At 50.3% G+C, this 24,984-nt stretch overlaps 1 protein-coding gene across 11 annotated transcripts in view; it reads right to left on the bottom strand.

Moving 5' to 3' along the window:
- Window positions 1-24,984, bottom strand: part of MRAS (muscle RAS oncogene homolog) — a 58,673-nt gene that overhangs the window by 28,567 nt on the left and 5,122 nt on the right. For 8 of the 11 annotated variants that reach the window (XM_070493395.1, XM_044754379.2, XM_044754380.2 and 5 more), the window contains exon 2: window positions 5,287-5,497. The exons of 1 other annotated variant lie outside the window; for it this stretch is intronic. In XM_070493395.1, coding sequence (XP_070349496.1) covers window positions 5,287-5,479 — 193 coding nt within the window. In that variant the 5' untranslated portion in view covers window positions 5,480-5,497. Of the gene's footprint in view, window positions 1-5,286; window positions 5,498-9,130; window positions 9,792-24,984 lie in introns of those variants that run through there. 2 more of the 11 variants (XM_014851989.3, XM_044754376.2) reach the window with 2 other exon arrangements.

The following is a 24,984-nucleotide window of genomic DNA, read 5'->3' as shown; positions in this document are numbered from 1 at the left end:
TGGACAATCTAGAAGAAATGGATCAATTCTTAGACTCATACAACCTCCTAAAACTGAATCAAGAAGAAACAGAGAATCTGAATAGACCAATCTCAAGTAAAGAGATTGAAACAGTAATCAAAAACCTCCCCCCAAAAAAGGTCCAGGACCAGATGGCTTCTCTGGAGAATTCTACCATTCAAAGAAGATTTGATACCTATCCTTCTCAAACTATTCCAAAAAATTGAAGAAGACAGAACATTTTCTAACACATTTTATGAAGCAAACATCACCCTGATCCCAAAGCCAGACAAGGACAATGGAAAGAAGGAAAATTACAGGTCCATATCACTGATGAACATAGATGCAAAAATCCTCAACAGAATTTTGGCAAACCGAATACAGCAATACATCAAAAGGATCATACACCAAGATCAAGTGGGATTTATACCAGGAATGCAGGGATGGTTCAACATCCGCAAATAAAATCAATGCGATACACCACATTAATAAAATGAGGAATAAAAACCATTGTGTTCATCTCGATAGATGCAGAGAAAGCATTTGACAAGATCCAACATCCATTTATGATAAAAACTCTCAACAAAATGGGTATAGAAGGAAATTACCTCAACATAATAAAGGCTATATATGACCAACCCACAGCCAACATCATACTCAACAGGGGGAAACGGAAAGCCATCCCTCTGAGAACAGGAACAAGACAAAGATACTCACTCTCACCACTCTTATTCAACATAGTACTGGCGGTTTTGGCCACAGCAATTAGGCAAGAAAAAGAAATAAAGGGTATCCAAATGGGCAATGAAGAAGTGAAACTCTTGCTGTTTGCAGATGACATGATTTTATATGTACAAAACCCTAAAGAATCCATTGGAAAACTATCAGAAATAATCAACAACTACAGCAAAGTTGCAGGGTACAAAATCAACTTACAAAAATCAGTGGCATTTCTATATTCCAACAACAAACTAACATAAAGAGAACTCAAGAATAAAATCCCATTTACAATTGCAACAAAAAGAATAAAATATCTGGGAATAAACTTAATCAATGAGGGGAAAGACCTATCAATGAAAACAATAAGACACTACTGAAAGAAACTGATGATGACATAAAGAAATGCAACGATATTCTATGCACCTGGATTGGAAGAATAAACACAATTTAAATGTCCATACTACCTAAAGCAATCTACAGATTCAATGCAATCCCAATCAGAATCTCAATGACATTCTTCATGGAAACAGAATCCTAAAATCCTAAAGAATCCTAAAATTCAGATGGGGCAACAAAAGACCCTGAATAGCCAACGCAATCCTGAGAAACAAGAACAAAGCTGTAGGCATCATAATCTCTGGCTTCAAAATATACTGCAAAGCTACCATAATCAAAACAGCATGGTACTGGTACAAAACCAGACACACAGATCAATGGAACAGAACTGAAAGCCCAGAAATAAAACCACATGTCTATGGACAGTTAATCTTTGACAAGAGAGCCAAGAACATACAATGGACAAAGGAAAGTCTCTTCAATAAATAGTGTTGGGAAAACTGGACAGCTGCATGCAAAAGAATGAAAGTAGACCATTATCTTTCACCATACACAAAAATTAACTCAAAATGGCTTAAAGACTTGAAGGTAAGATGTGAACCATAAAACTCCTAGAAGAAAATAAAGGCAGCACACTCCTTGACATCAGTCTTAGAAGGATCTTTTTGAATACCATGTCTACTCAGGCAAGGGAAGCAAAAGAAAAAACAAACAAATAGGACTTCATCAGACTAAAGAGCTTCTACAAGGCAAAGGAAACCAGGAACAAAATGAAAAGACAGGGGCCGGCCCTGTGGCAGGTTAAGTTCGCACGCTCCGCTTTGGTGGCCCAGGGTTTCACTGGTTCAGATCCTGGGCACAGACATGGCACCGCTCAACAGGCCTACTGAGGCGGTGTCCCACACAGCAGAACTAGAAGCACCTACAACTAGAATATACAACTATGTACTTTGGGGAAGAAGAAGGAGAAGAAAAAAAGATTGGCAACAGATGTTAGCTCAGGTGCCAATCTAAAAATAAAAACAACAAAAAGACAACCCACCAACTGGGAGAAAATATTTGCAATCATGTATCTGACAGGGGGTCAATCCCCAAAATAAATAAAGAACTTGCACAACTCAACAAAAAAAACCCACAAAAAATCTGATCAAAAAATGGGCAGAGGATCTGAACATTTTTCCAAAGAAGATATACAGATGGCCAATAGGCACAGGAAAAGATGTTGAACATCACTAATCACCAGGTAAATGTAAATCAGAACTACACTGAGATATCACCTTACACCTGTCAGAATGGCTATAATCACCAAGACAAAAAATAACAAATGTTGGAGAGGGTGTGGAGAAAAGGGAACTGTCATACACTGCTGGTGGGAATGCAGACTGGTGCAGCCACTATGGAAAACAGTATGGAGATTCCTCACAAAATTAAAAATAGAAATACCATATGACCCAGCCATCCCACTACTGGGTATTTATCCAAAAAACATGAAATCAACAATTCAAAGAGACATGCACCCCTATGTTCATTGTAGCATTATTCACAATAGCCAAGACACGGAAGCAACCCAAGTGCCCACTGACCGATAAATAGATAAAGAAATGTGGTGTATATATATATACAATGGAATACTACTCAGCCATAAAAAAGACAAAATTGTCCCATTTGCAACAACATGGATGGACGTGGAGGGTATTATGTTCAGCAAAACAAGCCTGACAGAGAAAGATAAACACTGCATGATTTCACTCATATGTGGAAGACAAATGAACACATGGACAAAGAGAACTGATTAGTGGTTACCAGAGGGGAAGGGAGTTGGGGGTGGGCATAAGAGGTAAAGGGGCACACTTATATGGTGACTGACAAATAATAATCCACAACTGAAATTCCACAATGTTATAAACTATTTTGACCTCAGTAAAAATTTTTTTTTTTTTTTACCAAATCAAAGACAACAATATATTAAAGGATAATACATCATGATCAAGTGGGCTTTATCCCAGGGACGCAATGTTAGTTTAACATTAGAAAAATTAATCAATGTAATTTACCATACGAACAGACTAAAGAAGAAAAATCATAGGATTATCTCAATAGACACAGAAAAAGCATTTGAGAAAATCCAAATCCACTCCTGACAAAAACTCTCGGCAAACTAGGAATAGAAAGGAACTTCCTCAACCTGATAAAGAGAATCTATAAAAAATCTACAGCTAACATCATACTTAATGTGAAAGACTGAAAGCTTTCTCCTTATGGTCAAGAGCAAGATAAGTATGTCTCTAGTCAGGGAAATGAGGCAAGAAAAAGAAATAGAAGCCATCCAGATTGGAAAGGAAGAAGTAAAACTATCTTTACTCACAGATATGATCATCTCTGCAGAAAATTCAATGGAATCTATAAAAAACCCACTCGAACTAATAACTGAGTTTAGCAAGGTTGCAGGTTACAAGAAAGATACAAAATTCTATTGTATTTTGATACACTAGCAACAAACAACTGAAAAATGAAAAGAAAAAACCCAAAACCATTTATAATACAGAAGAAGGCAGTGTAAATCCGACAAAATATGTAGAAGATCTATGCACTCAGAACTACACAACAATTGAGAGAATTAAAGACGACGAGTAAATGGAGAGAGAGGCTGTGTTCAGGGGTTGGAAGGCTCAACATTGTTAGGATGTCAGTTCTCCTCAAACTGACCTAGATTCAACACGATCTCAATCAAAATCTAGAACTTTAGGGGGGCTGGCCTGGTGGTGTAGTGGTTAAGTTTGCATGCTCCACTTTGGTGGCCCAGGGTTCACACGTTTGGATCCCAGGTGCGGACCTAGCACTGCTCAAGCCAGGCTGTGGCGGCGTCCCACATAGAAGTAGAGGAAGATGGGCACAGATGTTAGCTCAGGGCCACTCTTCCTCACACACACAGAGAGAAATCTAGAATTTCAGAATTTAACTGATTCTAAAATTGATATGGAAGTGCCAAAGACCTAGATTAGTGAAAACAACTTTGAAAAAGAACAAAGTTGGGAATTGAACAGTACCTGATTTCAAGATTTATCAGAAAGCTACAGTTATCAAGACAGTGTGGTATTGGTGTTAAGACAGACAAAGAGATCACACAAACAGAATATTGGACAATGAGTTTTCATCAAAGGGACAAAGAAAACTCTGTGGAGAAAGGGTAATCTCTTCAAGAAACAGTGCTGGGACAATTGCATATCCACATACAAAAACAATGGACTTTGCTCCATACCTCACACCATGTAGAAAAATTAACTCACGTAGATCATAAACCTAAATATAAAACCTAAAACCATTACACTTCTAGAAGAAAACAAAGCAGAAAACCTTTGTGACCTTGGGTTAGGGAAAGATTTCTTAGACACAACACCAAAAGCACTGTCCATAGGAGAACAAACTGACAAACTGGACTTCATCAAAATTAAAAACTCATCTTTGAAAGACATTGTTAAGAGAATGCAAAACAAGCCACAGACTGGGGGTAAACATTTGCGAATCACAGATCTGACAGAGGACTTGTATCCCAGCGGTTTTCAGAGCTCCCCACCTGGAATGACATTCAATGATTAAGCGCGCTTGGTTGGAGAGCGACAGAGAGCAGAAAGTAATAATCACTAAGAATCTAGAGCAGTGGTTCTCTAACTTCGGCCTCACCTGGAGGGCTTGTTAAACACAGATTGCTGGGCCCCACCCTCAGAATTTTGGAATCCATAGGGCCTGAGGGTTTTCCTCTCTGATGAGTTCCTTGGTGATGGCTAATGCTGCTGGTCTGGCTACCATACTTTGAGAACTGCTCATCCAGACCAATTTAGACTAAATTAGAAACAATGTCAGATGTAAGATTCCCCCCGCCAAGGGACAATTACCAAATAAACTGTGCTTATTAAGAAACAATTTATTTTTCCCTTCTTTATTAGCTAGAGACATCTGTAAATGTTAATCAGAGCTTCTGATCAGCAAGAAATAACAAACATGACATCACCGAATTGGCATGATTCTAGCCCTGCCTCTTTGCTGAATACACATTTTGGTTTCCACAAAGCTGTTCAGAATTCACCCTGGAAAACATACACGGCCTTATACCAACCATCCCACAATGGCAACATGAAAGAAACCATCACGTCCCACTGAAGCCTGTCACCTTCCCCTGACCTCCGGGATCTAACACCCCATCCCCACGCAGGCCTGCCATCCAGGTCTCACCGTCCAAGATGGCCCACTGATTGTCAATCTCTGTATGTTTCAGGTAGGAGTCTTCAATGGTGGGGTCGTAGTCAGGCACAAAGATCTTCTGGAAAAACTGGATGGTGAGGGCACTCTTGCCCACGCCCCCATCTCCCACCACCACCAGCTTGTACGTGGGGAGGTTGTCACTGGGGACGGCACTGGTTGCCATGTTTCTCGTAGGTCAGACCTGGAGAAGCAAGACATGTGGAATGAGGCCGGGGGCTTTGACTTAGGGGAAAATATTCATGGGTTTTCCTCCCTTCTTATAGAGTCATAAATACTCCAAATTATATAAAGTTTTGAAAATGAAGTAAATGTCACCCCTGGTCCCACCACCCAGAGACAATCACTGCTAAAATGATTTATTCATTTACTGAATACCAACTAAATGCCAGGCCTGGTCTTGGGGACAGAGTAGTACCTGATGCCATGTGATTTTTAACAAGTACAGCCAAAAGCCATGTCAAAGAAGCTTTCCCACTACGCAGCTTGGCCCTATTCCTGTACAGGTAAACACGAGGGCCTGAGTCTGAGCAGGCATGGCACGGAGGCTCGCCTTTACGTCAACTCTGTCGTTGGACTGCTGTGCTGAGAAGGATTTGGGGCTGTCTGAGCTTAAAGGGAAAGAGGGCCACACCTGAGCTCAGGGTCTCTGAGGCCCCTTCCAACTCTCCGAATTCTGTGATCCTGGCTCCTTCCCTGCAGTCTTCTTGCCCTTTATTAGGCTCAGTCATGCTAGAATCTCGAAGCATCCAGTCAACGCCTGTTTTAGTCGGGGAGGAGGGCGAGGAGGAGCAGGGCTAAGTTTTGTTTGATGATGTTGAGTCTAGCTAAGGCAGTGTTTCTCAACCAGGGGCAATTCTGTTCCCCAGGGATATTTGCAATGTCTGGAAATATGTCTCGTTGACAAAACCAAGTGGGTGCTACTAGCCTCAAGTGGGTAGAGGCCAGGGATGCTGCTAAACATCCTATAATGCACAGGACAGCCCCCTACAATAAAGGATTATCCATCCTAAAATGTCAATAGTGCCAAGGTTGAGAAACCTTGAGCTAAAGTAACTAGGAGAAGCTGGAAAGGTGGAACCAGGGCCTTAACAGATAAAGACTGATTGTGAAGAGATGATAGCAGAGAAGTGAAGAGTGACCTTTGGAAATAGTGTTACAAAGTGACAAGGAGGAGAGGGAGGCAGGGAGCATGGAGGGAGCACTCAGAAAAATGGGAGGGAAACCAGGATCTGTCATAATGACGGAAGCCACGGTTTCCAGAAGGAGGAGGTTGACAGCACCAAACGTTAAACACCCGTGGGGGAGGTGGGGCGAGAGTCACCTAAAGAACAATTTGAGGGTTGTTGCCAGGGAGCGAAGCTGCTAACTGACGACCCTGGCAGGGAGAAGCAATACCACCTCCTCGTAGGGCATTCCTGGTAGCGTGAACACCGACCCTGAACTGAAAGTTTGATCCTACTCCAGGGAACGAGGAAAGAAAGCAGCTCTGTGCAAGTTTGGAGCGGGGAAGGCATGGTGAGTGTGTGATGGGGACGGAAGGGCTCGTGGGAGGGTGGTAGGCAGCATGCCTGGGAGGACAACAGACTGGGTGGCCTGTGTGTATGGCTGCTGTTGGGAAGGTCACTCACCTCTCTGAACCAAAGTTTCCTTACCTATCAGATTAAAGGGCTGGACTTTTACAGTTATTTTCAGCTCTAAAAGAGTCCCCAATTCTAGATTTCAACAGAAAGGGTGTCAGACAAAAATGCGGGTTATGTGGCCACACTGATTTGCATGGGGCTACAGGCGAGAGTCCTTGCATAATCTTTCCCAGTTACTGAAGCTTGATGTTGACATTTAGGACTTCCCTGCAGTGTGGGGAAGTAGGCACTTGTATACACTGCGGGTGAGAGTGTACATCTGTCCAAAGTGGACTGAAAATACACTGCATCAATCTAGAAAAATTTTAAATGGACATTCCCACTCTCGAAGCTGTACCACACATGAGAATTTATTCTAAGGAGATACTCAGACAAGGGAAAAAACGGAAATAATTTAAATGTTGGGGGGAAAAGTCAAAGAAAAAGTTTATCCATACAATGCAATATGATGCAGCCATTAAAAAGGATGATATTCACTAACCTAGAAAAACTTTGTATTATGTACAAAAAACCCCAGACAGTCTACAAAACAGCAAGTACATACGATTGTACTTCCATGAAGTTACCCATCCGTGAATCTACACGCCTAGATGTGGTTCTAGGTATGGAGAGGATTGGTATATCTCTGTCTCTGAGGCAGATTTGGGAGCACTTTCTCAGTTTTTCAATTTCCTACATCAAGCATGTATTATATTTGTATATTGGAAAAGCTTAACAATATTTAAACGTTCCTTCTCCTTTGAGTGGATTTAAGCTCCTTTGGTATGGGATAGAAGGCCCAGGAGCCAGCTGCCAGCCCCAGCATCTGGTTCCCCAACTTCCCTACAAAGATGAGGATAAGCTGAGGCTTCAGTGAACTGAGCTCTCCCATGTGACAGAGATGTGGTCCAAAGGGCCCGGAGGGGAGGTGGAGGGACACAGGAATGAGGAGGCAGGGTATGGGCCAGCTCCCTCTCTCTGCCTCTCGGGTCAGGGGAGCGTGGTGTCAGCTCCTAGCTGCCCCTCCTTAACCGCTGGCCTGGCCTGGGGTGGCCAATGATGCTGAGCCAGGGTGAGCTTGTTTGCCTGTGAAAGAGGCCGTTTTTAAAATTCCCTTCCATTCTCTGCTGGCAGTGACATGAATAAAAAATACTAAGTGGGTGGGAAGGTACTGGGAAAGAAAATTGTTTCTCTTGATTTTCTTCTGAAAATAAAACAAGATAAGAAATATGATAGAGGACGTGAACTGAATCTTTGAGCCGGTGCTCAGACCACCCACAGCAGGATCACCTGCGGACTTGCTAAAACTTGCCAAGCAAGGCAGCTGGCAGGAAACAGTCTGACAAGGGCCCCTTCCTCTCACAGTGCCCTGCACTCAGCGCTTGAGGCCCCAAGAGCCCATGGGGAGCCAGCTCGGGGTTCCCTCCCAACTCAAGACTCAATGGAATGGGGTTAGAATGCAAAACTTCTAACCCTGTGTTAACACAAAAATTGGACTGGGCCTCCGGTGGTGAAAAACCCTTTAGTGCTGCCCATAGCTGACTGGTCAAGTCTGGGCTCCTGCAGTGGACACTCAAGGCAGTCACAGGCTGCCATGGCTGACCTCCTCAGCAGTACCCGTGCTGCAGCCTCTCACACTCTCCTCTCTCACCTGACCAGCTTTGCGTTCTCCCGGTGTGCCTTGTGGTCACACTGAGTCCTCTGCACATCCCGGGGGCCCTGGGAGAGCATGCACCTCTCCACAGGTCAGGCCCTGGTCCAGGAATCACATCCCCGGGAGGCATCACCTGCTACCCCGTGCCCCACACTTCCTGGTGCCAAGGCCAGCATCACGCTTGAAATCTTCTACACTTACTGTGCACAAAAAGGCAGGGACTGCACCCTGTCCCTGTCTGTATCACCAAAGCCTGGCGCAGCATCAGCCAGGAGCAGACACACTTGAAGGAACCAGAGGCTCAATACTAGCTTTTCTGACCAACCGTCAGACAACCTATAGCCACAGCGCCAGCCCTCCCCATGCCGAGGGCTAAGGGACAACTCTCCCAGCCAGGGTTTGGGAGTTCTCCCTCCCTCCACCAAGTCAGGCCAATCACACAGATAAGACCCTTCTGGAAGCAAGTGTGAGCCTAGGAAAAAAAGATATTGCAAAGGCAGGACAAAGTCCAGAACACCCCCGAATTCATAAAGGCTCTCACCAGATCTTCTCCTCATGGGCATGTTTCTCCAGTCTTCAACCTCCCCCAGAATAATCCTTGACTAAATGATGTCTTTGTAAATGGGGAGGGCAGTCAAAATGCCAAGGGGCGTGCACCACACTCCTACAAAATAGGCTGGTCTCACATGGTGTAGAGAGAGATTTTTTTTTTAAAGTCACCCCAAGATAAAAAGTAGGTTGGTGGTAAAGCAGCAAGCTGCTTACATTCACTACACCCCTCTCCTCTCTAGCCTATTCATCTAGAAGGCACCCTAGAGATGATTCTAGAACGTGGGTTCTTCACCATTTGGGGGTCATGGATGGCCCCTTGGAGGTGGGAGGGTGGGATAAGGTGGACTTAAGTTTTCTTTAAAGTCTCCCCACCAATTTTCTGGGCCGGACACTCTCCTACAGACGAACTGAGTGACCCTGGGCAAGGGACGGGTCACAGCCTCAGTTTCTAATTCGTAAGCCGGGGCTGGTTAGAGAATCAGCCTTTGCAGGACTGCTCTAAGCATGAAAATAAAACGAACGAAAACTGCCCAGTTTAGAGAAGGCGCTCAAATGTTTGTTCTCTCGCCTTGTTTACTTTGTTCCCAGAAGAGGCAGGCACACGGACACACGCACCCTCCCAGCCTCCTCCCCTCCCCCACTGGAAGCCCGCCGCCACCTCAGCCCCAGCGCAGACCGATTAAACGGGCCTGTGCGGAACGTCACCCCCACTTAGAACGTTGTTTCCACGGGAAATGGCTCTGAGGTTCCCCACAGCTCCTCCACTCAGAAACCAACTTTTGGAACCGGAGCCGCAGGCCGCGAGGCGGTGGAGGCTGGTTCCCATGGCAACCACCGCTCCCAGAGCCCCTCCCAGTCCACAGGCAACCCAAACCCTCGCTCATGCTGCAAACTTCTTCCCAAAAGGAAGATCGCTGCCTCAACAATTTTACTAACGTGTAAACGAAAACTTTAGGCATCTTTAAGCTGAGAAGTAAGCTGTTTTGGCTGCCTTTGCTCCTTTTCTCGCCCCACAGTTAGCACTATCTTGCCTTTGAGGTTTGAAGTTGTTTCCTGAATGACAGATTCGCTTCCCCAGGCAGCTCCACGAGGACAAGAGCCATGTCTCCTCACTCCCTTGCCTCTCACAGGGCCAGACAGGGGCCAACACATGGGAGGCTCAGGTTTATTCACTGACTGACTACTGGATACTGCTCCAGTGCAGGCTTCCACTCACCCAGCCCTCCCTGGGGCCGATAAGCAGGGTTGATGCCTGCCCTTCTGACAGGGCAGGCTCATGCCTGGAGGTGGGGGAGGCTGGATGGACCGATGTCCCCAGAATAACCTTTTCACCCAGCAATTTTCAAAGTATGCTTGGGGTGGGGGTGGGGGTGTCTGAGACCTCTCGGGAACAGTCTTGTGCAAAGACCCCCTTGGTTCTGGGGTGGGGGGACATTTGAGGGTGGGGTCAATAATAGCCTTCGACTGCAGCCAGGCAGCTCCAGCTCCTCTCAGTCTCTGGTATGGACTCCCTGTGTGACTGGAGCACGTTTCTTAACTTCCAGGAGCCTCAGTGAGAGCAAACTGGAGGCCCACCCAGCAAGGGCACATATCTGCAGATACGGGCCCCTGGTCTCCCCCCATCCTGGTAGACCCCACGGATCTGGACACCCGACTGCCCCATCCAGGTCCTAACAACCCCTGCGCTGCATAGGGCTGCTGTGGGACCCAATCCAGTAACAGAGAGAAATGCCCAGGATGGCAGAGGGCCCCAGCAGCCCCCTAAGAGGCATATCTGCCCCCTTCTCCCAAGGTCCCAAGTTTCTAGGGACTCGACAGACAGAGCTTGTTTCCCAAAAGAAGAGCCCCAAACACTGCCCATTTTTCTAAGTAGGCATAAGTAAAAGAAATGGCTTTGGCCGCAGACACTGTCAAGGGGTCCATGTGCTCCCTGGCCTCTGCATCCACCCCATTCCCTCAGGCAACACCACTTCCAAAGCAGTGTCATGTGGTCCTGGCCAGAACAAATGGTCCCCAGGAGACACTACATGGCAGTAACAAGCCCACCATTTAGTGCGCATCTGCAGTGGATCAGTCAGATGCCACAGGTCATGCTTGGAACCACCAGCCCACACTGCCTTGAATTCTTTTGGCAATTAGTTTTGCAGCATCACAGGGATTTTCTTTGACTGTCACTGTGATTCACTAACCCACAGGGCACTCTTCATCCTTGTGGCTGCTGTCCTAGGCCTGATTATAGGACCACGGATTCTTGGAGCTGGGGCAGTGGCCAACCCAGAGCCTCTCCCAAAGATGCTGCCAACTTTACTGAAGGTTTAGTTTTCACTGCTTCTTGCTTCTCTATGTCCATACTAATTATTTAAAGATTCCCCCAACCCTATCAGTTGAACTTCAAGCTGTCTGGTAAATAAGGCTGGAAGAGGGGGACACGTTCACTATTAATGGAGCTCTTGGGAAAGTGAATGGACTTTCATTCACACTGAGCTGAGTCACCCCTGGGAAGCTAACTTCATCTCTGTGATGTCTGGGTGTGCCCAGCTCAGGGGGATGAGGATACATTGGGGGGAGTGACCCAGCCCATGTGGAGGAAATGGCTCCGCATTCCAGGAGCTGCCCTTCCCTTCTGCACAATTCCCAGAAATGGGCAGCTTCCCCAGGGCTGCTGATTTGCAGGCTGTGCATAAATGGTGCATAGCCCCGCCAGGGGTCTCGGCACTTGGCATCCCTTAAGGCTTCACTCTCCCCTCCCCAAGACTTTGCTCCCGCCATCTGTCTCACATCTTTGCTAATCCAAGCCCCAAATTGTCACTGCAACACTCCCTCCCTCCAGGAAGAAACCAGTGCTCAGCTCACTCCATTATTAAGACTTAACAACCCACCCAACCATGTTATGCTATGCTGTAAAGGACCTTAAATATCATCAGGTCTAGAGGATGAATATGGGGCATGGGCGCTGCCCCTTCCACTCCCGGAGCCATGGCAGACATCATATCATGGTCCTCTTCCCTGCCTTTTCAATGCAGCACCTTGGCAGTCAGAGCCAAGTGACTGGTCCAGAGCGAAAGCTTGTTTGCCACCCTAGCTGTAACCCACTACTCTTCTGGTCCCCTCCAAAATATCCCACCTACTAGCCATGCTGTTCCATCGGAGGGCTCAGGACCTTTGGAGGAATCTGCCTGGTTATCTCTGGAGAACTCTATTTCCCAAGTCTTCGGTTAATACACCAGCCCCTGCTTTTCTACCCCATCAAATCCAAACTCCTCTGCCAGGATCACACCTGGACTGCTGGCAGCAGGGCAGAAATGATCAGACAGGAGTCCAGAGATCCAGGCAAAGCCCAACGCTTGCAGTAAGCCAAGTGAGGGACGCAGTGCCCTTGGCCTTGCTCACGACCCCCCAGTGCCACGTGCTTCCTTATATCACAACTGTTAACACTTGGGTCTTACCCACTGGTGTGGGAGCGCCTCCTGACAGGGCCTGGAGCTTAGCCATCTACGACCCAGCACTGTGAGTCCCAGAGTGGCTGTGCAGAAACCACCTGCTGTAATAATTACAACAGTGATCACGTTCAAAACAATAGGGGCACTTAATCAACGTAAGTGATGCGTCTGATGCTGCTGGAAGATTTTACCAAATTAACTCACTGGATTCTCACAACAACCCTATGAGGTATGACTTTGATTATCCTCATTTTACAGTTGAACAAACTGAGACACAAAGAAGTAAAATAACTTTCCTAAGGTCACCCAGCTAGAAAGCAGCAGTGCCAGAACCTGAAACCATGCAGTGTGGCTCCAGAGCCCGCGGCCAACCCATCATACGAGGCATCCTCTCGTGGCTGGCAGAGTGGTGAGTGGGTGCAGAGTCAGGCCAGGCCAGAGGCAGCAGATCCAGGAGAGCTGGGTAGAGGTCAGCAGTGAGCCAGGGAGTGGTGTTAGGGAGGGCTCCAGGGCCAGATGGCTGCTCCTGTGGGAGGGGCAGCTGAGCATGTCAGGGCCCTAGAGGCACCCAGGGCAAATACTGGTCACTGGGAACAGACACGCCCCCATCCCGACTGGGACAGTCTGCCAAACAGGACACAGGTGTGGTATTGCCAGGTACTCCTGGCCTGAGGGCCAGGGAGGAAGCTGGGGGATCAGGCAGCTACCCAGCATCATGGGAGCACCAGGTGGCTTTGAGACTCTCATTTTCCAGCACCTCTGTGTGGTACCCTCTCCACTGTGCCGGTCCCTGCCCCAGCCCCAGCCTGTGTCCTTGTGTTCCTACACACCAGCTGGTTCCTGCCTATCTTGGGGCTGGCCCCTCACCGGGAACCCCTCACCAAGGAGCTTGAGCTACAGACTCAGCCTGCAACCTTAGGCAACTTACCTACCTCTGTCCCTTGTTTTCTCTTCTATAAAAGTGGCAGCATTGGCCTCATGGTGGTTGTGACAGACTACATTTATTTTCTTGGCCCAGTGCCTGGCCCATAGTGAGTACTTGACCAACATCAAGTTGTTACCATCATCAGCATCCTTCAAAGTCCCTCCCACATCTCTCCTCCTGCAGGAAGCCCTCCCGCCTTTCCAGACTCCTTCCTGAGCTCATGTCCTGCAAACTGGTTCCACAGGTAACAGGTCAACAGAACTCAGCCCCTCACCACTCCCGCCTTGCTGTGCTCTCACCTGATCTACATGCTGGCCTCAGCTCCCCATTCTGCCCTGGAGGGCAACATCCACACCTCAGCCTGCCACTGTCATTCTTAGAGCAATGCTGTGGAGACCAGCGAGCCCCGAAATGCTTGCTGACCCAATGAAGGATGAGGTTTAAGCCCCTCAAAGACATTTCCCCAAATGTTTAGGAGATGCTTGTTCACTGAATAGACTGCAGAAGATTCCAAACTGCTGAGGACTCAGCAGTGAATACGGTCTCCCCTCTGGGCTTTAATCCAGAAGTGCTCTCCATCATAAAACCTAGCCCCTCTCTTGGTACCTACTGGTTTGGTAGATATGTCCTTGGAAAGAAAAGCCTAACAGGACACACAACATGAGAAAGGGCCCAGTTTTACCTGAGCCAAGGGGAGAATGATCCAGAAGGGGTAAAATGGACAAGCCATCAGTGTTGACCATCCTTCCCCCAATACACACATACACTCAGACTCCAGGACACTCGCACATCCAGTAAATGCTCTCAGAACCTACGGTGTGCCTGGTCCTGGAAGCTGGGGATAACTGAGATGAAGGAGCCTCAGCCCCTGGCCTTGGGGCTCACAGTGTGGGTGCGTGGGAGGGGCAGACAGAGGGTTATAGTGTACAAGGCCAAGTGGGAGTGCAGGAGGAGTGGGGGCATCTCACCCGGCCTGGGGACACTGCGGGAGGATTCCTGGTAGAGGCAATGCCAAAAGGGAGCCTTGGAGGCCAAGCAGGTACTAGCTAAGGTGAACAGTAGAGACAAGTGTATCCTAGGTCAGGACCAGAAGCTGCAAAGGTATAAAGCATGGAAGTGCGAAAAACCAAGGAGGCACCAGCTGCTGCTGGCACCGTGATGTGGCTGGAGCACAGAATGTGTGACGTGTGCAGTGGGGGAAGGGGTGGGGGTGGTAAGCGCGTGGGGAGGAGGCTGCTGTCAGCTCCCTGACAACCAGGCATCTTTATCTTTGCATCCCTAGCACTAAGCACGGAGCCTGGCCCGCAGTGGCTGCTTAACAGCACTCAGGGACGAAGGAAGAAGCGCCTGGCTGCAGGTGAGGCAGGCGAGAGCCCAGGGGCCCTGCAGGCCCTGGAAGCCCCCGGAGCACCATGCAGGCTCGCTGGACGGCTGCCCCACCCAACAGGCCCACCACTCTCTCTGGTGAGCACACTGAGGTCAACCAGCCAGAAAAGCCCAGTGGGATCGGACAACTCGCACTAAGTACTCCGGAAGCTCAGAGGAGGGGGAAAGGGCTGCAGGGTCAGGTGGGAGCAGAAAGGTCACGCAGGCAGGGCTGGCACGGCCACAAAGGCCTGAAGGCAGGACCATGTGCGGTGGCATTTAGTTTCCCCACTTTACCAGCGGGAGATAGAGTCAGAGACGTTGAAGCATTTGACAAGGGCACAGCTTGGGAAAGGGAGAAGCTGGAATCTGACAACTGAAACTCTGTCCCACTCACCACCCGGCGTCCAGGGGCCTGGTGGGTCTGAGGCCCTCAGAACCCAGGGGTTAAACAGGGCCCTGTGTCTCGGGGGCCACACCACCCTTCAGAACAACGTGCCCCTTGGCCACCTGGCCCTCACCACCTCAGAGGACTGGGTCGCCATGTCCCACTACCACAGAGAGGGTGGGAGTGAACGCAATCCTCTCCCCAAGCCAGGTCGCCAGGCCCCGACCACAGGGAGGGTGGGAGTGGACCCGGGGTGAGGGGCAGCGTCCTGCCTCCTGGCCTCCTTGAGTGGCAGCTAGGGGCAAAGGAAGAAGTGGCTTTATGTTTAAATTCTTATTCTCAGTCCTGGGGGCCTATTAATATTTCCCTAGTGCTGGGGCAGTCTCACCGCAACCGTGGAGGAGAACTTCTCTGCCTCCGACAGGGATCTGCACAGCCCCCGGGAAAGTCAGGCGGGCGTCACCCCACCGGGAAGGGTCAGCTTCTGGACACTAGGGTTCCCCAAACTGAGGGCCTTCAGACTCCCCAGAGCTTGGCAGGCCCCATCCTATCCCTCTCCCCATTTCGATTCAGCTATCCCCTCAGCCCTTACCCAGGGGAGGGGCTCCTGTGAGCCCCTCACCTCCTCACAGCTCCTCCTTGGGCTGCTCAGACTCACCCTTCACAAACCAGACTCAGCCAGTGCCACTCCCCAATCCCCCAGCCCCCCACCACTCCCCACACCACCCCTACTCCCAGCCTTCCCACTCCCCAACCTCCCCACTCCCCCATCACCACTCCTCAACCCCCTCCCTCCAGACCCCTTTTCCCACTTTTCTGTCCTGGCCTTCTCTCCCTCTTCCTCTCCCAACAGCTCAAACATCCCTTTAGCTCAAATCTGAGGCCAAGGCCTGCTTGCACATCACCTCGGTGGCTCGGCCTGCCCTCTGCCTGGGCCCCTCCACTGGCACTGCCCTGCCACCGCTCCAGCATTACGGCCCCACAACCAACCCCTGGGATACTGATCCTCCAGGAAAACCGCCCACAGGTACCTGAAGCTCTCCCCGCTGACCACGGCACTCCAGGCCCTCCTGGAGCTGCCCCCAGCACCCTGGCGCCCTCAGGCAGCCTCTTCTCCTGCTGATTCGGTGCCTTGAGGACAGGAGGGCACCGGATTCCTCCCGGCTGGAGCCCCCCGCAGCGTACCGCAGAGTCTGCCAACGAATGTTCTCTGCCTGCACTGCCTTTTCACCTTTCCTCCGTCTGTGAAAACAGTACCCCTCCAGAAGGAACAGCCTCCTGAAGTGACCCCTCCCCCGGGGCCTCTCCTACCTCCCCAGGCCTCCTTCCACGCAGCCACCATGATTGCACTGATATGTGGTGGCCAGGTGGCAGGTGGCAGCCAGAGTGCTTTGCAGCCATTATTCCACTGATTCCTCACAGCCACCTCACCGAGAAGGCATTGTTTAGCTGCTGCCAGTGATGAGGAACCCTGAGGTCACGGAGGCTCTGTGGCTTGTCCAAGGCCACATATCTCCATCTGCGAGTGCGACCACAAAGCTCCCAGCTCAGCCACATGGCCATTCTGCCTCTTCTCCCTTCAGATCTAGGAGCTGGGAGTCACGTTCCGGTCACATTCCCCCTGCTAGGGTGGGGCAGGGGGCTGAGGGCTGGACCTCGTCTCTTTATCTCAGGGTCCCCCTGGCACCCTGGCTTTCTGCACAGAGACGCTCCTGGTGTCTGCTGTCCACATTTCCAAAGCATAGGCTTGACACTGGGAGCAGACCCAGATTTTGGCTCGGACGGAATGGAGGGCAGAGGTGGTGTAGGTGCCATGCCCATAGGCCACATGGGTCCCAGAGGAGTGGGGTGGTGGCCCTCATAAGGGAGACACCATGTGAGGAGTCCCAGTGGACACCAGCCCCGGAGAGCGGGCAAGAAGGAGGGGGTCCTTCCCTGCCACCCCTACTCCCCAAACACTGAGCTGCCTGCAGCTCCCAGTGCCCAGCTCCCTGGCTGCACCTGCCTCCTATGCTGGGGAGGCCATACCCTGCCCCTGAGCCTTCTGACGGCAGCAAGGCAAATCCCCTCATGCTGTCTTTCTCCCGAGTGGGGGGTGGGGAGCTAAACAGAGCACAACTTCACAGCTGTCCCTCAGGGCTGTCCCAGCCCAGAGCTGCCCATCCATGGCCTCACACCAGCACAGGAGGTAAGCGGCCCAGGAGAAGGGCAGGGGCGGTGAAGACAGCAAAAGGAAGGCCTGAGCCCGGGGCAGGCATCCCTCTGCGCCAGAAGCCCCTGCCTATGAGATGGACGCTTCCTGCCAGGGCTGACAATGGCCAAACCCCAGCCCTCCAAGTCCTGGATGACCCACCATCTCAACTGCTTCACCCTGTAGTTCAGGAAGAGGGACTCGGGAAACAAATAGACATCCCAAACTCGTGTGTTGGCAGAGACCAGGTTGATAAATGAGAGAAGGGGGCAGGCACAGGCAATAAGGAGCAGTGGGGCCTGTGGTAAATAGGAGACAACTCTTACTCTGACTGTGGCAACATGAGCATCTCTGCAACAGGCTGGCCAGACAGTCTACACCGTTAAAGAGTAGCCAGAAATCTGAATTTTTATGTGAAACTGACTTTTTAAATGTTGGCTACCAATGAAAAAGTTTTACACATTATATAAGCCAAACAAGTGACCCCTGGGTGGCCCCAGCCCACAAGGGCACCTGCTGCCACCCTGGCACGCCTCACACATCAAGTGGTACGGCCACTGCAAGGCAGATGACTCCAGGCGCTGCCTTGGCCTGGCCTGGCTTTGGCTGCACAGAGGTGTGAGATCACAGCGGGTGGCAGTGACACTGTGGAGGGCAGCAGCCAGTGTCACTCACCTGGGGACCCTCCAGTCTTTGGGGGGAGGGCACGCAGCCCACCCCAGGAGTGGGCTGATCCAAGGGAGGACGAGGGCAGAAAGGCACATTCAAAAACGACTGTTGCTTTGATTTGTTTCCATCATTTATATTCAAAACGTTAAACACCATTAATGAAAAATGTGAAATATTTTATGTTTGACCAAAAATGTGAAGAAACAGGGTCTAGGCTGTTCTCTAAGGTGGTGATAGGCACTCCAGTCTCTGTTTTAAAAGAGTAGCCAGGCTGTAGAGAGTCAGGCTGGAGCAAAATCTGAGGGAAACTTCCTGAAAACGAGGCGGGCATGGCGATGAGCGGCGGGGGGAGGTCGGGGATTTTCCTGGGCAGAGGCTGTGAAGCAGGACAAGGGAGGGAGGAGGGTCGGGCTGCTGGCCCAGAGGGTGGGACCAGGGCTGGAGGGTCGGTGGGATGATGTCTCGGGGACCCTTCCAAACTCCGGAGCTCAAGCCCACTCAACTGGAAAGAAAAGCAGGAGGCCGCTTTCCCCAGCTCCCCCAGGCTCTAGAGAGCTGCTGCCTTTTCCCTGCTCTCCTAACCGGCCTGGCCAGGCGGGACAGCTAGTCCTGGCCGGCAGAGAGGGGCGGCAGGCAGAGCTGGCAGACCTGCTCCATTCCCAAGGGGCAGGACCTGTCCAGAAGCCACTGTTGGCCAGGGGTCCAGCCTCCCACCTCTCCTTTTCCTAGATACAGCACTTTCATAAAAAGTCATGAATCAAAGCTTTTGCCCCTCTGCTAGGCGTGTGACCTCTGGCACATTGCTCAACTCACTTTGTGCCTCCGTTTCCTCACCTGTTAATAACAGATCCACCTCCCAGCGTTGTTTTGAGGACAGAATGAGTGAATATACGCAAGTGTTTACAACAGGGCTCAGCACAGAAAGGGCTGCTGTTATTATTGCTATTATCAGCAGCAGCAGCACGTTGTGGGAACACGCGCCAATGCCCACTCCCCTAAACTGGGCAGCAGGGTGCCCGGGGCCGCAGAGCTATGTTTTCCAGGGTGCCCCAAAGAGCTCAGGGCAGGGGGAGTGTGGGGGGTGGGTGCTCGCTCTGCATCCCCTCCTTCAGCCTGAGAAGCTCTCAGCACAGCCTGCTCATAGGGAGACCCTGCCACTCAGCTGCACTGAAGTGTTACTGCTCCTGCGGCTTGGCCATGCCAGCGTTCAGCAAGGAAGCCCGTTTTATTTCTGACGGCTGGAGGAATGATCATAACCCGCAACGCGCCCTGGCTTGTTTCAGGGGAGCAGAGAAAGGGGGCAGCTGCAGTGCTACAGCCCACCCTATAGTCCGTCTGATGCGGACACTCCCTGCCGGGCACAGTGGGAGGCAGAGCAGAAGTTAGGAGCAAGGAAATGAATCTGATGGGCCCAGTTCTGAATCCCAGTTGTGTCACTTACTAGCTGTGTGACCTTGGAAAAATTATAAACCTCTTGGTGCAAAACTACTGTTGGTGAACAGTAGCGGTGGATCCCAGCCAGAAGAGGAATCAGTCCGAGTCCTGCGGCCACGGTTGATAGTTATCATGCCTGCTTATTATGAAGTCCTGACCACATGCTAAGTAAGCACTTTACATACATTTCCCTGACCATCCCCGCTGGCCCTCAGACTAGGTGAGATTGCTGTCAGGCCCTTCCGAAGTGCCCCGCTGTCTGTCCGGCCAGCACTTGGCATGCTGGGGGTCAACTGCTTAATGGTTTATGACGTACTGTGTCTCCCCTACTGGACTGTCAGCGCCAGGAGGGCAGGCCCGCCTTGTTTTATCTTCTACTATATCTCCAGTGTCCAGCACATGCCCGACACAAAGACGGCACTGGATCCATGGATCTACGTCAGTGCCAATCCTCACACCTATGCTGCAAGAGGTTCTAACAGGAGGGAAAACCAATGAACACTTGGGTTTGCTCGGGTCCTTGGGAAAGAAGGCCTAACTCAAGAATTCCAACTGTCTAGTACCAAGGACAGTGATAATCCATCCTTCTGCTGGGTCTTACTGCAGGTAGAGGTGCTGGCCTTGTGGGTCGTAACTGGCTCAGACGAGCTCCCTACGGGCTCTTTTCAGGCATCAAAAGACAGGCCCACAGCCTCATGGAGGATACATGTCATTACTGCTCTGCAATCAAAAGTAATGGAAACATGGAGTTCTCAGACGTCCTGGGGGAAAGGGTCCAGGGAAACTGGTCCCTGGAAAATGGCAGTAAACTAGACTTGAGGAGACAAACAGCCCGGGAGAAGTTCTCTGGGGGTATGAGCAGGCAGGGCGAGGACGTCTGGTCCTCAGTTTTTACTTCTGCCCTGTTCTGAGCGATGGGTAACCCCCTTTCTTTAAGCCCTTGGTGAAGGCCTGTTATAACAACAGGCATGGCTTAGCGGGGCTTAGGAAAGGAGAAAGCCAAGTGCAGAGTGTGGCAGCTGACCTGGGAGGCCGGACGGCCAGCGAGCATGGTCCCCACCCCAAAATCCTCAGAAATACTGCAGATATGGAGGGTTTTCATCGACACTTGGGTAATTTTTAAAGAAAAATAAATGATACAGGCAGAAAACTTCTACAAGGAGAGAATCCTTTGGGAAGAAAGAAGAAATATTGGGGAGAGCCCCCCATTTCCACATATGTGGGATGAGGGCCTGACCCAGTAAAACTGGACTAGAGAAGAAAGGGACATGGGCGTGGCTGGGACAGCTGCGTTACAGCAGCCTTGTTCCCTGTGAGGGACACAGCAAAAGAGGCTCAGTGGTGGGGACTCGCCCAAGGTCACAGAGACAGCAGGTGGTGGGGCAGAACTTGGATCGGGGGGCTTGTGGGCCTACAGCCCGCGCCCCTGCCTTCTCCTGCAGGTCTTCTGATGAAGGAAAGGAGGACTGACATCCCCAAGGTCCTTCTGGCTGCCCACTCTGCAGCCCTGCTGGTGGCCCAGACCCCTGCCAGCGACCCTGCCAGTGGGGCCTCTCCTTCCACACAGAGAGGCTCTCCCAGCCCTCCGCCCGTCTCGCCCATTCACACACAGCGACCCTACAGAGAAAGAGGCCTGTCAAAGGCTGAGCTAGAAGGGTTATTTTGTTGAAGTGCCAAATGACCTGTTCCTGCTCCCCCTTTCCATCCCTCCAGCCACCCCAGTTTAAGTCCAGAAGTAAAACAAAGGCTTTGTTTCTTTATTTTGATTTCCTCTGTAAAATCTCAAACATGCAGGAAACACCCGCCCAGCCTCAGATAAGTAGACTCAGGCCGCTGTCCACTGTGGGCGGGTGGGGTCGGGGCAGCGAGCGGGGGCGGGTGGGAGGGTTCTGAAGCCAGCTGACCTTAGCTCCCCGGGAGTGCCAACAGGGCACCTGGGCCCCAGGCTCCTTAGCGCGAAAAGAAGGGCTTGGGTGTGAGGAACACCAGGCCTTTCCAGCTCTGCCGCCCCAGGAGCCTCAACCTGAGGAACGTGGGGTAGAAGGATGGCTGAGAAGATAGATCTCATACAAGCTATTTTTTAATATATGCCTTCAAGGCTTCGGGACAGTGGCTCCACCCTTTTCCATCATCTCCGGTTACAATAAAGCAGGCATTGAAAGAAGAACATGATAGAGGCTATTCTGGGCTGTTGAGACAACTTGTGAGAGAACGGTACTTGCCAAGAAAGATGGGTTTGCCTCTCTCTCCTCCTCGGGACCTCCAGTTCCAGTGGAATCAAAATACAAAGGGGTGAATTTGTGGGTTATCTAAAAGGGGGACTTTTCAAGAAGGTATGCTGAAATTCTAAAGGATAAAAAGGAAAAAAAAACCCCCTAAACTTAATTAAAATTGATTGTGCTTTTGAAATGAATATATAATGCTTTGGGGAGGCAAGAATCTGTCCCTAGACTGCCCCAAAATGGTCGGCACCTATGGAGTGGGTGGGCCTCCCCAGCTCCACCACGCCTTCAGCAACCTCCACACACCTACAAGTACTTCTACTTTTAATGTGGGCGCTTGATATAACTAGGGGCAGCCTAACACACGGTTGTGTATAGCAGATTCTTTTTAAACCAGAACTTTTCTTTTAAAAGTGGGCCTGCAGCATCATTTCAAATAAAAAAATTTTTTTGACGGGAGGGCACTTTGGGGGAGGTACCCTATTCGTTTCCTTAACCAGTCTATCCTTCGACCAGGGCTACGCCACTTCCATCACCCCAGTTTGGTAGGGTATTTTAAGGGCTGGTAAGACCCGTCCCTTCTCCTCGCTCATTCAACGGTCTATAAGCTAGGGGGGGAATCAAAGGCTCAACTTGGATTTTGAGACACTTCACTTTGGTCAACCATAGGATGCCATTTAGAGGAGGCAAAATTGGAGCTAGAGAAACAGTGAGAAAGCTATTGCGGTCATCTAAGCGCCAGATGCTAAGGCTGGAGCCAAAGCAGATACGGTTAGAAATAAGGGGAGAAGTTCAAGAAATAACCAAAACCATCAGGATTTGGAAGAAAAAAAAAATTGGGCCTGTAAACATAACATATATGTATTTCTGTATAATCAAATAGGAATTGGTTTTATAATATGTTTAATCACTCTCACTGGTAAAGTCTCTGATCGCTTCTCTTGCGAGACAGACCCCTACAAAGCAGGTCCTTCTGAGGTCTCTGGGCTCCAGCCGTTGCTGCCTTCTGCAGCATCTCCAGCAGAGTGAGGGAAAAGGACACAGGCAGTGTTGTTCTTTGTTGGCAACTCGGGGACAGAAAACATGTCAACTGCTTCTCATCACTTAGTAAGAGGATTTGGGGACTCCCTTGGGTCTCCACGTTCTATTATGAAACTAGTTCAAATCTTTGCCCCCCCCAGTCGTGACTCCCTAAAAATGGGATCCGCCTGGGTGTGGGAGGCTTTTCCAGAAGCTCGGGAATCTTTTCTGCACAGCTTTAAAAAGCACTGCTTTGCTAACCGCTCTAACTCAAGCCCCAGCTCCACGCCCGCGGGATCACATCAGGCTCCTGCTGGCTCGAGTCAGTCCGGGGGCGCGAAGGAGAAGGCTGCAAACAGGTGGGTGAGAAACCGTCTCTGTGGTCATGGGGAGCCCCAGCCTCTGCAGCTGAGACCTGCCTCTGCCTCCTGCTCAGCTCGGCAGGGAGGACGACCCAGGACCAGGCACCTGGGGCACTTTCTTTCTGGGAATGCTGAGCAAAGGGAAAGCTGGAGGGGCGAAGTGAGGGATCAGGAAGGTACCGCCTTGTACGTCAGTCTGCCTTCCTTTAAAGCAGCGCTACACTTTAGAACATAAATCTATTTTGTTAATGACTGTTTAGGATGAGCTGCTTAACAAATCACTGTCATCTAATTATAAAAAGAAAATCATGTTTTCTCTTTTTTCCAAATACATATATCTACCATTAAAATGACGGTTTGGTTTGGGCAGATGTGACTAAGCCGTGCTCTGCAGCCCGGCCTGAGCCCACAATGTCAGGGCAGGGGTTTTTGACGGCGGACAAACTTTCTGGAAAGCGTTAAATCCAAAAATGCCTACTCATTGGCAGCAAAAGGATCTGTCCCTGAGCTCGATGGAGCTCCAGGGGGCATTTTCATTGAATTAGCAGGGACACGCACCTAAAAGAGCCAGGACATGGAAACTCAGGAGCAAGGCTCCAAAAGCTCCCACAGGCTGAGGACAGGCCAAACCACCAGGCCCAGTGACCAGGGACACGCAGGGAGTCCTGCCCTTCCGAGCGCAGAGAAGACGGTCTCATCTGTTCATTTTGGGTAATGGGTACATGGTGTTTGTCATATTACCCTTTATATTTTTCAAAATGAAAAAATATACCAAGTGCGCAAATGATTTAGGGGTTCAGAGTTAACTATGAGGTTAACGAGAGGCGGGGAAGACCAGGCCATGGTAGGCTCGCTCTCTGCCGCTCTTCACCCACTGATGCTTCTGCACCTCGTAACTTCTGCTGCCTCGTAATATCTTCACACATCGGCTGTTCATCCCCTCTCAGGAGGCCCTTGCTCCACCACAGTGCTGATTATGTTTGGCCAGACCCCCGTGGCACATGCCCCATGTGCACCAGGAGAGACGGGACATGTCATTTTCGCTCAGCCAGCTCTGGGAGCAGCGGAGTGTAGCAGAAGGAACACGTGCTTCGGGACCAGACAGCCCTCGGGCAGACTCCTTCCAGGCTCTGCTCCTCTCAGGCTACGACTGAGGGCAGCCCAGTTGACCTCTCTGAGCCTCAGTGTCCACATCTGTCAAAGGCTAACAGCAAAACTGATGTAGGGTTAGAGATGGCGGATTTAGGGTGTCTAGCCAGGCAGCCCACAAGTCTTCGTTGAAGGAAAGATGGGAGGATGGGAGGGAGGGAGGGAGGGAAGGGCAGGCTGACATACTGAGAGGCTGTCTTTAAACCATGCCACTCAAGGAGCAGGTGAAGAAAGCAGAGCTGCTCCTCGTGCTGGAGAAATGCACGAGGCCAAAGGTTCATGTGGGACAGAGCCAGCGGGACAGGCTAAAGGAAGAAAGGAAAGAACTTTGCAAGGATGAGAGAATCCTCGAATGGAGTGGACTGACTTGAGGGGCAGCAAGCTCCCTGTCTCTGAAGCGTCCAGCTGGAGACAAGGTCCCCACAGGCTGCTTGGAGGGGCTCCCCTGTTGAAAGTTTCCCAGCTGTGACTCAAGGGCTCACTTGCCCATTTGGGTCATAGTGTCTATTACTGAACTATTACTGGCTTAATCTTTACCTTAGAATCATCATACTTTTTAACTCAAAATCTTTCTTTAGCCTTAATCTGAGCAAAATGTCCATCAAAGGACCCACCCAGTGGCCCAGTAATTAAGTTTGCACCCTCTGCTTGGGCAGCCCGGGATTTGCCAGTTAGGAT

Source organism: Equus asinus, chromosome 21, assembly GCF_041296235.1.
Source record: "Equus asinus isolate D_3611 breed Donkey chromosome 21, EquAss-T2T_v2, whole genome shotgun sequence".
In the NCBI taxonomy this organism is placed as follows: domain Eukaryota; kingdom Metazoa; phylum Chordata; class Mammalia; order Perissodactyla; family Equidae; genus Equus; species Equus asinus.
Note: the sequence above shows the minus strand (reverse complement) of the source record. Positions and strands in the feature narration are given on the sequence as shown.